This window comes from Populus euphratica, unplaced genomic scaffold, assembly GCF_000495115.2.
Source record: "Populus euphratica unplaced genomic scaffold, PopEup_1.0 scaffold35.1, whole genome shotgun sequence".
In the NCBI taxonomy this organism is placed as follows: domain Eukaryota; kingdom Viridiplantae; phylum Streptophyta; class Magnoliopsida; order Malpighiales; family Salicaceae; genus Populus; species Populus euphratica.
This window is the reverse complement of record NW_011499860.1, coordinates 2,145,342-2,159,050: the sequence shown is the minus strand read 5'-3', so window position 1 is coordinate 2,159,050 and position 13,709 is coordinate 2,145,342. Positions and strand designations below refer to the sequence as shown.

The following is a 13,709-nucleotide window of genomic DNA, read 5'->3' as shown; positions in this document are numbered from 1 at the left end:
GAAATAATATCGAACCATTTAAGCTTGGTTAAGTCAGTTAATTTTTTATTAATTTTTTTTAAATTCAGCTGAAATAAAATAAATAATTAAAATAAACTAAAGTCATAAATCATATTATAAAAGTAAAAGGAAGTTTTACAAATAATGAAAAATAGAAACTCAACATAACTGTAAGTAATTATACTATAATTATCAAGTGATGCGTTCCATCAATCTTATATAAGGTTATTAAACTATGTTGATTTATTTAATTTTTTAAAAATAAAAATTATATTAAATTATTTAGATTTAACCGAGTCAATTCCCAACCAATTCTTTTAAAACTCAGTCAAAATCAGGTTCAAAAATCAACTCGCTACATGTCTAATAATTTACATAATTACAAGCTTTTATCATGAAAACTTGAACCCACGCCACGCCTAGGAAGCACGTATATATATCTTCGATGATTCCCTCTTCTTATGCAACTCGAGAGAGATAATGTTCAATGCAATGAATTTGGTAGTGCATACTAAATTTCGGATAAATTATGTGCTAAATCATTTTGTAAATTGCTTTTCATTAAAAAAAAAGCTAATACACAAACGTTAAATCAAATTTATGCTTATAAATAACATCATAATTCGTAAAAAATATGTATAAAAATATTGCCGGTATATATAAACTAATGTGGTGCAGATTTTAAATATAGAATATTGATATTTTCCAATAAATAATGGACTAGAATTCTATTGTATTGCGAGAAAAATCTAAATCACGTGGAAAAAAACTGTTTTGGCTCTGTGAATCTAAGCTTTTTACGTTGTGGATGTGCTCCATTTGGCTTCGTTCTAATTAGGCTTAGGGATAATATGGTCTTTACCATACTATGGTTTGGGTTGCCAAGAATTGTTTTAGTATTCTGAACTAGAGGGGTGAGAAAAAAATCAATAAATATATTAAATTGGAAAAATTAAAAATTTAATTGAAAAAATTAAATCATAAAAAAACTGATTAAATCAATTATTTTATTATTAAAAAAAATTAGTTTAGTTTAGTTTTTATAAGTTTGAAATTAAAAAACCAAACCAAACGAGTCTAGTTAAGAAATAAATCAGATTAAAAATCAAATTGAAAAAAATCCATTAAAAAGTCAAGAAAACCCTTAAAGGCAATATAATTTTTAGTTTTTAATATAAAATAATTAATTTAAATTGAAATCAGTTGATTGAGTTTTAATTTTTAATTTAAAATAATTAAATTGATTCAAAATTGATTGGTTGAAACCAAATTTGACTTGGTTTTAATTTTTTTTATATTTTTATAAAATTTTAATTTAATTATTTTTATAAATAAAGCCTCAACCGAATAAAAAATAATCTCCACTGCTGTGAACCCAGGCTCTCAACGTGCTCGATTTGACCTTGCGCCTGTTCATCTTTGAGGCTCAGGGGTGGTTTGGTCTTTGCTTGGTTGGCCATTGCCTTCTGATGGCTTCAGTTCGTTCTCCTAGTTCTTGTCACAATCTATAAAGCTCATGTTTAACATGATTGTCGTATGGTTGGACCTCAAACAAAATTAAAAACCAATTAGATCTTGTTTACTTGCCTGTTTAAATTAATTATTATCATATTCTTTGGTAATAGCATCATATTAATTTTTATAAATAATCTAAATAATATTTTTAGTTATCATTGTTTTTAAATAGTTTTTCGTATTAAAATATATATCAATAATATTTTTTTTTATTTTTTTATTTTTAAAAATTATTTTTAACATCAGCACATTAAGATAATTTAAAATACTAAAAATATATTAATTTGAACTTAATAAAAAAAATTAAAAAAATTAGCACATCAAAATAATTTAAAATACTAAAAACATATTAATTTAAAATTAATAAAAAAATAAAAAAAAATAATTTTTTTAAAAGCATTTTTAAAATATAAAAACAAACAGACTTTAATAATATAATATCTTAAAAAAATAATTTTTTTTAAATTCTAAATTCAAAACATGATGAAACAGAGAAAATAAGATTTAAAAATTAAGGGTTATTTCTATTAATTATATAACTGAACTAATTTTATTTTATTTTATAAAAGTATGTTTTATTGGAGAATATATTAAATTTTTTATTTTTATTTTTTATATCAACTTATTAAAATTATTTAAAAAATTAATTTAATATTTTTCAATCAAAATACATTTTAAAAAATGTAGTTCCAAAAACAATACTCTTATATAATAAAAATCATTTTGTAAATTTTTTTATTTAAAAAAATCCGTCTTATAAGCTATACCTCAACCTATTTCGTACCATTAAAATCATTTTATAAAAAATGTTACTCTTAAAAAATAAAAATAATCCAAAGAGAAGAGAGAAAGAGGGGGGGGGGGGCATTACTCAATCAACGGTAAACAAATAACTAATGTTAGGTTAGCTTAACCATAGACAAAGGTCAACTACTATTCTATAACAGTAAAAGGGTAATATGGTCATAAAAACTCTTTAAAATCTTAACATCTCTAAACACGCTCAATTCTTCTTCAGTCACAACTTTCTTGCACTTCTACTTTTAACTGTTCCTTCCTCCCTCCCTCTCTCCTTGTAATATTTCAGTGTTTTTAAGATTTCCTTTTGAGTCAACTCTTGTGTATTTGGATCTGAGCAACGAAAGATATTAGTGTTATTTTTTTCACTGTAAGTGATTGAATTTTAGTTTTATCTTTATGGGTTCTTTTTTCTTGTTTTGAGCCTTCCTGTTTTTGCTTGATGTTTGTTGGATTTTTGTTGAATTTGTCTCTGGTTTGAGTTGTTTTTTTTGTTTTTATCTTCTTTTTGCTTGATGGGTTTTCGTTTTTCTGTTTGGTAATTGTGAAAGTTTGGTGCTCTGGTTTGTTTTAAGCTTAATGTTTCCAAATTTCAGTACATGGCGTTTGATGGATTCAGGAGAGAATTTGGATTACCCTTCTTCCTTGATGAGAATAATCAATATAGATAGAGATGCTAATTTCTTTGATTTTGTTCTTTTGGTATCTTCGATAATTTTCATGTGATTAGAAATGCTGAAAGTTCAGCTTGTTTTGGTTATAGTTATCTTTATCATACTTTCAGTTGGTAGAAAATGGTAGAACAAGAAAGCAGGATATGATGATAAGTCTTGTGTTTCTTGTTGATGTCGAGGGAAGTTTATGAAGCTCGGTTATGGAGTACAATTTAGTTGTAGTTTTGTGCTCGTAAACTAAAATCATCTCGTCAAATTCGATAGCCAAGGTTTAAGCTTGTAGAGGTTATTTATGAGTTTCTTCCACTTTTTCACTTCTTATTGTTCACCATCTTATTGCATTTACATCTGATCGCATTTTGTACCATTTAGCTCATGTTTCTTGTTTTTTATGCTATCCTTTGCAGGAAATCTGGGCATATATACTTAAGAGTAGATATCTGTGAATAATTCATTACTGCACTGAAGGAAAACAATATGCCTTGGTTGAGTCCACCAGTTGACGTGATCCGCAAAGTTATGCGTTTGAATTTGTATTGCAGGGTTATTCTGTAATTCACCTTTCCAGTGAACTTCAATCTTTGAGACTCTGGGCTTCTTGTTCCTTACAAAATTGTTAATGGGATCTAATCACTTTTTCATCTTTTATTGTGATTTTTATAGGATTAGCTGAAAAGATAACAAGGAAGCATAACTTTCCTTAGTTTCTCTTTTTGTTCGATCTTCATTCTGTTTTTCCAATTCAAGTTTTCTGCTTCTACCGCGTTTCTTCCTCTTTTTTCTGGTATTCGAAGTCCAGCCCATCTTTGATATTTGTACCGAGCTTTTCCTTTTCCTGCTTTCGATTATTAGGCAATTGCACTGTGTTGTAACCTACATCTGGATAATTTTGAGTTTTAAGCGTTCGAAAGAAGTTATGGTGTGCCAAGCAGCTAGTCAAACAAGATTTCGGGCATTGAAACACGAGAATGGAAGTGCTGGAAAACTAACAATTATAGTTAGAGTTATTGCATGCTATCAACCATTGCAGGATTGTCAGGTTAGTATAAAACATTTAATGCTTCCTTTATTAGTTAACTGTTTGTGTGATGCGACTAGTTAGCAGTTCATAAGAAAGTATTTTTGTCAAAGAATTGACTTGTATATTTTTTTCTCTTAGAGTCCATGGCTTTCTTTTTGCTCCTTATTTGGTGGCGATACTAATTCATTCCTTGTTTCTGGTACTTTTTTGCAGGCTGAATACTTCCGTCATTTGCTTAAACCTGTCACGTAGATTGATTCCACGTTTCTGTTATAGTATCAAGCTGGAATTTGTAGTTTTTCCTTTTCCTTTTCTTGTTCCTAAAAGAAGCAGCAATTAATTCCGCATTGCAAATCAAAGCACAACTCTTGGTATGTTTGCGATTTCTTACCACTGGGTCTGAAGCTAAAATGATAACAGGTTCTTTTCTAGACGCTAAATTATTTTCTCTTTTTTATTTTCATCTACAGGTAACTATTTTGGTTGGATGGTTAAGGCTGAAGGTTCTTGGCTGTTTCCACCACTTTCTACTTGGCAATCTCCAAATTTCAATCGCATGACCACATCCTTGGATCCTGCACAACTACAATGTTTGCCAGCATGTATGAACCCTGGCACTTGCATGACATCTGCAAATATGTCAATGCCAGGGTTAGCAGTTCCTAGCATTCCAAATTTTGAGACACAACAAGGCAATGAAGCCTATGGGTTGCCTCCGTGTGTGCCCCCTCACTTCCAGAATTTTCTTCCTGGTACAAACCCATATGTCAAAGAAAACTTGTCTGTGTTTTCTTATGGGCTTGGTAGGGGAGTGCCAAATCCAATTGTTGGATGCCAGAGAAGGTTCTTCATTTTCGATCAGTCTGGGAATGAAAAAAGGTTGATGTATAGTTCCTTTGGACTTGCTGTCCCAAAACCAACTACAGCTGATGCAAAGCCGATTCCTGGTTATTTGAACTACAAAGAATATGCTTCAAAAATGGACCAGATGAAGCTGAAGTTACACGAAGTATCAGATGAGAACCACTTTAATGGTGAAGAAACTGAGATGCACGAGGACACTGAAGAAATCAATGCGTTGCTAGACTCAGATGGCGATGATTATGATGGTGGAAGTAACGATGACGATAGTGATGATGATGAAGTAAGGAGCACTGGTCACTTTCCCATTCTGATTAAAAGTCACGGGGCACAAGAGCAAGTAGAGGAAATAACAGAGGAAGTTACTAGTTCTGATGGTCCAAACAAAAGGCAGAAATTGATCGATGGTGGGTACAAAAAATCATCTCCTGTAAAGACTGCTAGTTCAGTGAAAGTGGAAGGATTTCTCGGATATGACAATGGATATGACAGTGATATGGAATCAAGCTATGCTGTAGGCCAAACCCAAAAGGAGGGACTGGTTTCCATTTTGGGCAGCAAGCAATTTAGAAAGGATAAGATCCATGCAACCTTGAAAATTCTGGAGAGCATAATCCCTGGTGCAAAGAATAAGGAACCGTTGTTGGTCCTTGATGAAGCTATAAATTACTTGAAGTCTTTGAAGCTCAAAGCCAAAACGCTTGGAGTGAACTATCATTAAGTCTCATTTCCTCATTCCATGGTAGCATGTTTGCTAAAAAGTGGAAGGAAGGAAGGAAGAATGAAAGAAAGGTAGCAACCCTAGAATTCCATGGTTTGAATGATTGATGAGTTTGAAATCACTATATTAGCATTTTTTCTCATGTGGGGGCTCTTTTTCCTACTTTCCCCCCCCCCTCAAGGGCTTGTATATAATGGGCCAATAAAAGGAGAGAAATAGTGGGATGATATGCCTGTTATGCTTGCAGAAGGTGAAGAAAAAATGGGTTTTGTTTGTTGACCAGAAATGATTATCTTTTAGCTTTATTGTGGATTAAAGGTTAAAAAAAGTCTCAAGGATTTGAACGCATGGGTTGATTGTAGAGGTGGGCTGTGCTGTAAATGAGGACTTGCTTTTCTTCAAGTGTTGAGAACCCCCATGGATTTAGTGCATGCGCGTTAGGTAATTCGGGTCCCACTATCCACCCTTCCCTTTTCTTTGATTTCATGCTTTTGTCTTGGTCTCTTTAAACTCACACAAATCATGCTGGTATTAAGCTCTCATTAAAAAATAGCAGTACAAAGAAAACTTCTGGTGTGATATACTACTGCGGAGAAGCTCAGTGGTTAATCATCAATTGTTGGGGTCCACTCTTTGATCAAATGTTCTTAATAAAGTCTTGTTTGTTTTCACTCATTCCATCCTGGCTTGCCATGGTCTTGCTCAGTATAGGAACATGTGACCATAGTTATGTAGTGTGAAGTCCTTTAATGCCCTACCATGGGTTTGTCAGATTTGTATGCATTGACACTTGGAGTGTAGAACCATGTGATTGATGGTGGTGGTGGTAGTGGAGTGCTTGAGTTTGAGTATGTTTATCTTTGCTGTTCTTTTGTTGTTCGTCTTCTTGTCCTATGCATCGATGTTTTATGTGTCTGTAATGGATGAAGTGAATAAGATTCTCTTGCTGTGAAAGATGGATGTCATCTTTTGAGTTGTGGCAGATGAGTGGTGTAGGGACAAGTGGATCTTGAAGCTGATTTCATGAATAATGTCTTTGCTTGTGTTCTGCCACTGTAATAATGTGCACTTACGGTGTCAGAAAAATGTGTGTTTTGACGCCATGTTAAAAGATAAAAGCTGGTTCACCACTTCACCATTTTCTTTCAAAGAATGAAACAAGAATTCGGACTTTTCATTGCTTTTCCTTTTAAGACATTGTTACTTTCTATAATTACCTATGGTACATGAAAGAAAGATTCTTGATTAAAAGTAAGATTTACCCTGGCATGGATGGTGAATAATTTATAGTACAAGAATGATAAACCGATAGGAGCGGTGTCATCACATCATATGCCATTTTATAACCCTATTGAACCTCTCGTCCCGTGAGCCCTTTTTTTTTTTTATTCTTTCCTGGTGCCATGTCTTTATTCCTTCAATTATAGAGGAGTACCAAGATGAATGATTTCCTTTTTTTGAATGCCTTCATTGTGGACGAGGATTTGTAGGGATGAGGTGACTTGGATGATCATGAACCATACGGATTTTTATAGGTTAGAGGATCGTTGGGTCTTGGATTAGGAGGTAGGGTTTTTTCCCCCCTTCCTTTATGTAGCGTGTAAACGATTCCCAGTTGCTTGAAGTAGAAGTAACTGACTAAATTATATGTAAGTTAAAAAAACATCATTGATCAAGATGTGTAACACACGTGGAAGTCTTGGCTACCCTTCACTTCGCCTAACCCACCTCAGATGGTGTTAGCAAGGTAGGGTCTCCTCAGATCAAAATCTCTTACAGGGATTGTCCTCGTCACTAAACATATATATCTTCATGGGAGTCTTTATCTATCAAGCCTCGTAACACCTGCGCATAAGTGGTTCATGTTGAGTGCTGCATTACTTTAAGCTAGAAGAAGAACAACATTATCTTTTTTATTTATTTTTATTAGTGAGATGTTTGGATATTTTACATACATCTTTACTAATACTAAAATTAACAATTATATAAATTTTTAATCAGAGTACTCGTGGAGCAAATCTAAGTTGGAGGTATCTTATCTTGTAAGAAAAAGAAGTGAAAGCACTCTAGTCTAGCTAGGGCTTCTAGGCACAGGTCTGCAAGTCCAAAAACTGGGGCATCCGTCCACATGCAACTCCCATCTTTTCTTGCAAAAGTCCAGTAGCTGCAAACACTTTAAAAGTCCACATGCATGTTATCCAAACAACCAATCGAGCCTGCAAGTAGTCCTTCCTCCATCAAAGTATACATAACATGGATGTAGAGACTAGAGAGTCCTCTACGTAGGATCTGGTCCCTTGCCTATAGCTACCACGTATAGCGCATGCTCTCTGTTGTTTGCATTATGTGGTTCTGACAACTAATTAAAACAGAGCAGTATCGAAGGGAAGAAAAGCTTGTGCGTGAGAGATCAATGTACGCAGGCAAGGACATTCAGTTTTTGTTGTCTTTAGGGTGACTTCGGGCGGCAGTCTAAAGGATGTCAGATACCATGAATGATGCTGATGGAGTGTGTTTTTTAAAACAAACTTAATTTTAAAAATATATTTAAATGAGTTTTATTAGATTTTTTTATTTTTAATATAAGTACATTAATACCATTAACAACAATAAAAAAATATTAATTTAATTAAAAAATACTTTAAAAAAAACAAAAATTGTGCCAAATATCCCTTAAGCATCCCCGCAGGAGCTAGGGATTAGGAGAAAGTGTTTGTTACCTTAACTTGAAGTTATGCATACTAATTTTGTTTAGATAACTCATTTCTTGATCAAACTTGGAAACCTCTGTTCAGCTCCATTAATCTATTTCAAAATTTCTTATTTTATCAAATTTCTTTCCTATCAGACAATATCATTTTTCAATTTAAGGCAATTAAAATATTACATTTAATCTGCAATTTCTTTTTTTAATAGTAGTAATGGTATATGCCCAGCAGCCCTCTTTGACGAAAGCAATGTCGATAAGAGGTGACGGTAGCAATGGTATCTGTCTAGCAGCCCTCTTTGACGTGCGTAATGAGGTTACATGATTTAACTTTCTACTATCTTTTTGTAAAAACATCTTGATTCTCCTTGTCTCCCCCATTTCCAAGCGTGAAGTCTGCTAGCATAACAGTTGCTACATGTCAAATCCTCAGTGTTTTGAGAACCCACCGAAACTGACTCCAGGTTATGGAGCAGGGACAGTCCAAGAACTTGGCGGCCTTAAAACCTATGTTACTGGTGCTTCAGATTCCAAGCTAGCCATCCTTCTCATTGCCGATGCTTTTGGTAAGAGCCCACCAAGCCTTTCTTCCCCCCATCTTTCTATTTCTTGATTTCCGCTTTCTTAGGTTCGATTTTGAGATGGGCTTTCTATTCTCTGTGAAAGCGAGTGCTTATTTAGAAAATTACTATACTGATTGGCCTGTTATCGCATCTTTAAACGTATTTTTCCAGGTTATGAAGCTCCGAATTTGAGGTAACATAATTCTCTCATTTGCTAGAATGAAGTTTCGTGTTTCCATGGCCAGTTTTTTAATCTCAATTCATTGGCTCTTGACTTTGTTATTCAACAGACCATTTTTAAGATCCAATACAAAAGGGAAAATAAAATGAGGCTAGGGAAAATCAAGTAGCGCTCACCTTTATTTTCTAATCGTATTATTTAAATAATTGTTATACAACCTGATTTGGCTCAATAGGTCTTAACATCTAACCATATGAAGTAAATTTTATATTGAATTAAGTTGATAGTTGATCTAATTAAATATAATTGACCTAATGATTTAACCCGCAAATCAGTTGAATTGAGTGAGACAGAACATGATTTTATAACTATCATATTGATATCATCTATTGATTGGAAAAATAGCCCATCCAGAGAAAACATTTCATGTTATTGATCAAAGGACAAAACCAATTCTGAGTTTTAACTTTTAACAGTAAAATTCATGTTCAACCTCCACAAATTATACCTGTTATAGAAGGAAATAAGTCTGGCTTTGCAATGCCTATGTTCTTGCTCAAGTGTCCTACCCCAAGTTTGGGGCAAGGAACAGGTGCGCAACTGAACAGCCTCTGTATATTCTACGAGTATAATACTGTGTTGAGCTTATTTTTCTTCACTGTCCAAAAAATCTCCCGGTTGCACTTGGGGCATCACAACAAGAATACTTGCCCTGATATCACTTATCTCATCAAAATGATTATCTAGTTTCATTGTTCTTGATGTGAAGGAAGCTTGCAGACAAAGTTGCAGCTGCTGGATTCTTCGTAGTAGTTCCTGATTTTTTTTATGGTGATCCGATTGATCTAAGCAGGCCTGGCTTTGATGTAGAGGCATGGAAAAAACTCCATAACACGGTGAGTTTCTAGAGTAATTTCAAAAATACCGAAACACCTTAATTGGACCAGATGACAGCCTTCATCCATGTGTTTTAATGAGCTAGTTTCGAGTTTAATCTCAGTTAATCTCTTATAGGACAAAGGACATGAAGATGCAAAATTGGTAATTGCCACTCTAAAAAGTAAAGGTGTGAATTCCATTGGCGTGGCAGGTTTTTGCTGGGGAGGTGAGTCATTCTCCCTCGTAGCTAAGACCTTGCTCAAACTAGAACAAGCTCTTATCTAGTGGACTGGAAGGACCAACTTGGCTTGTAGTATTTGATTATTCATATTTGTTTCAGGGAACGTGGCAGTGAAATTAGCTAGTTCTAATGATATTCAAGCTGCAGTTATATTGCATCCTGGTCCACTTACCGTTGATGAAATTAGAGGTAAGGTTCTTCCCTCGTTTCTTTGTGATTATGAATGATTTAGGATAAATAGGAAATAACAGATATTTATGCAATACAATTGATGACAAATATATTATATTGTTTCAGAGGTAAAGATTCCAATTGCTGTTCTTGGAGCTGAAATTGACCTTTATTCCCCGCCAGAACAATTGAAGGAATTTGGAGAAATTTTATCCGCAAAATCTCAGGTAATGAGTCCTCAACCTAAAGATTGGCGATTATCTGATAGAGGTTATGTGGTTTAAGGAGATAACATTATGAAACATTTTTCACCTCATAACTTGTAATAATTAACATAGTTCATTATCAAATCTGGCCCAGCTTTACAGGTCGACCAGTGACTTCCCAGAGAGTTCAGTGTCGAGTCGGGTTTTGAGCAACATTTTTTTTTTTGAATTTCTTTTATCAAAAACAATATCATTTTAAACAAAAAAATAAAATAAAAATTCAACAAACTCGAAAACAAGCCAACCTATGAGATAATCCACCCAACACATGATCCAAATCCAAATCTTAGACCAGGTCACTGGTTTCTTATAACTATGCTAACTAGCATGATCTAACATTTCGGGTAGAAGGAAAGGAACTCGTGTCTTTGATCATTCCATGCCATGTTGAAATGACATGTTTTGACCCAAAAGCTAACGATGATTCTTCTATTTTCCTTACTATTGATGCTCAAAATTGTATGCTTATGTTTGATTCCTATGTTTTGCAGCTTCCTAGCCTTTTAAAAATTTTCCCTGGTGTCAGTCATGGATGGACAGTTCGTTACAATGTCGAGGATGAACCGGCTGTTAAGAGCGCTGAAGAAGCTCACCGCGACATGTTGCACTGGTTTACCAAGTTTGTCAAGTGAAAGAACCAACAATGGTGTAGACAGGATGTGTCAGTACTATTGTTGGGGAGATTTGTATTGGTCGAGGTCGCTGAGGCCTGTACCTCGCCTGTATGTGTGAGGACTTACTCACAAGATTAGACATAACTTAAAAGCCTAAAATAATGAATTTCGGGGGCATCTCGTGTATTCTTTGCTCACGTATGACACCCAACAAATATCATTACCGTGATAAATATAATAATTTTTCTACCGTTCCTTTGCAAGAATGCAGGCATTTGATGTCCCCCCGTTAGGGTGCAATAACACTGCCAAGAGATGGATAGATATACCGTGCAGAATCTAATCCCAAGCCAAATCTTCGAGAGTTTTTGGTAGAGGTTTTTCTGATATCAATTGAGCTTGTTATTGCGGTGTAAATTATTTAATATTTGAGAAAACATTAGAATGATTTTTAAATTTTTAGACGAACAAATCAAAAACACGTAACAAACATTAATTCAATAATTTTTCAAGTACAATTCATTAAAAAATAAAAATTATTTTACTTCCAAACACTCACAAACAATCATTAAGTACTTTAGAAGCAAAATAAAATAAAATTGCCCATTTGACTAAAATGTGTGGCCATATTATCAAGGGGCATCCCAATAATTAAAACTTTATTTTTTTTATTTGGGAATTTCTAGTACAAACTAAACACCAGAAGAGAGGTGAATGGGATATTGAAATTAGGCTACAAAAATAGGTGACAATAATATCTTGTTTAACTCACAACAATTGGGTCGCGTGAGCAACAAAGCCAAACAAACCCTTAACATAGTCCAGGTTTATTAATCTTCTCTTCACTCCCATTGCTTATGCCACTCTTCTTGGTGTTTCCATTCTCATAACATACGCCTATCAAGTCCAGACAAATTGCTACATCCGTTTTAATAGACCAGGCTTGACTCTTATTTCAACATGTTTCTTCTCTCCTATATAATCTCCAAATTTGTTTCTAATTCCCTATTTTTAATTAATTGTATGATTATTTATACTTGTCAGTGATCTTCATAAGCTTCTAAATTCCATTTTAAATCTTTTTTCTCTTTAATGACAAGAAATCGTGACTCGAATCCCATCAGACTCTATGTAGCTATCTGTCACCTATTTTTGTAGCTAATTGGCATAATTATCACTTGAATCAAAATTTAAAAGCTTCGAGAACATCTTTTATGTTTTATAGTCTTTGTTTTGTAGAGGTTATATTTGGTCTCATGTAATAATTTTTTTTTTTTTTGATTTATACGGGGTATCCGGGCCAGCTTGCGCGCACCACGACTAATCTTCACGGCCCACTGAATACCCTGCAAACCCAGTAGGCATATAAGGCACCGCGGGGGTGACAGACGTGCACGCCAGAACTCGAATCCAGATACAGTGAAAGAAGACAAGCCCCTTCCATCATTAGGACAAGCACTGGAATGCATCATGTAATAATTTCTTGTTTTTATGTAGGTGTAGCAAAAGTTTTGTCAAATATTATATGCTCTAATGCTGCATCATTGCAAGACAATGGTGCCCTATGGCCCCTTTCTCTTTAGAGTGGATAAGAATTAAAGAACAGCAGATCATGCAAGTGCTTCATTTATGGATACAGTGAAGGCACCAAGTCTTGTCTCCTTGATGAGCACTTAGAGGTGCCCCACTTCTGAGTTTCAACTCTCATGTTGATATTCGCTTGCATGGGGAGTAGTTTCAGAGAAATTCAGTCAAGTCTGCTACACTTTGATGAAAACAGAGTGCAGTCTGAAACTGACTACATTCATTGAAATGATTTAAACGAATTATATATGTTCAAAGACATGAATAATTGTTTATATTAAGCACATTCTGATGGCTTTTTACTCGTGTTATTGACTAGTTAAGTTAGATGAATTAAGTGGTAATGGCCAGTCTTACAATATCTGATTACATGCTAGGTTGCTAGATGTAATTTTTATAAGCGTCTACGAGCTTCTAGCTCAATCTGTATCCATATCCCTCTTCCTTGAGAGGACTCCGAATCGAGCCTCTCCCTTGTAAACAAACAAATAAACCTTTGCAGATATTTGGAAACTATGGCATTTGAACTTGCAGATTGTTAAAATATTAAATTGGGTTGGTTACTTCATAAGCTATAGGGCATCGCAAACAATGATAAAAAAAACCAGCGTGGCCTGTATAGAATCAGAGGCTAGGAACTGGAGTTATTTTTGTGTAAATTCTTGAAGCAAATATCAGGTGAAATGCATTAATATTCGGGGAATTTCATTTTGTTTTTTTACATGTCTCACCTAACAATTTAAGTTTTTTAATTGAGATGCTTCTTTTACCATGTATAAAAGAAAAACCGGCTAAATTTCCATTTGTCCAAGAATTGCATTTTGGTTAATTACTGTGCTTGTGGAATGATGATCTGAGAAGAATATCAGCTTATGAAATTTGTTGTCAGGATATTTACCTCAGAGATCGGAAG

At 34.1% G+C, this 13,709-nt stretch overlaps 2 protein-coding genes across 3 annotated transcripts; both read left to right on the top strand.

Moving 5' to 3' along the window:
- Positions 1-2,530: 2,530 nt before the first annotated feature.
- Positions 2,531-6,621, top strand: LOC105124633 (transcription factor bHLH143-like). 2 transcript variants are annotated; one of them, XM_011024732.1, is made up of 4 exons: positions 2,531-2,683; positions 3,395-4,026; positions 4,222-4,379; positions 4,479-6,621. In XM_011024732.1, exon 4 carries the CDS (start codon positions 4,496-4,498, stop codon positions 5,588-5,590), a length of 1,095 nt encoding a protein of 364 aa, XP_011023034.1. In that variant the 5' UTR covers positions 2,531-2,683; positions 3,395-4,026; positions 4,222-4,379; positions 4,479-4,495; the 3' UTR covers positions 5,591-6,621. The 2 variants fall into 2 exon arrangements, with proteins under 2 accessions (XP_011023034.1, XP_011023035.1); XM_011024733.1 differs by lacking the exon at positions 4,222-4,379 and having other exon boundaries at positions 4,505-6,621.
- Positions 6,622-8,534: 1,913 nt separating this feature from the next.
- On the top strand, positions 8,535-11,467 carry LOC105124632 (endo-1,3;1,4-beta-D-glucanase-like). The gene is made up of 7 exons (XM_011024731.1): positions 8,535-8,863; positions 9,032-9,053; positions 9,811-9,937; positions 10,056-10,146; positions 10,261-10,350; positions 10,459-10,559; positions 11,090-11,467. Exons 1-7 carry the CDS (start codon positions 8,716-8,718, stop codon positions 11,228-11,230), a joined length of 720 nt encoding a protein of 239 aa, XP_011023033.1. The 5' UTR covers positions 8,535-8,715; the 3' UTR covers positions 11,231-11,467.
- Positions 11,468-13,709: the final 2,242 nt, after the last annotated feature.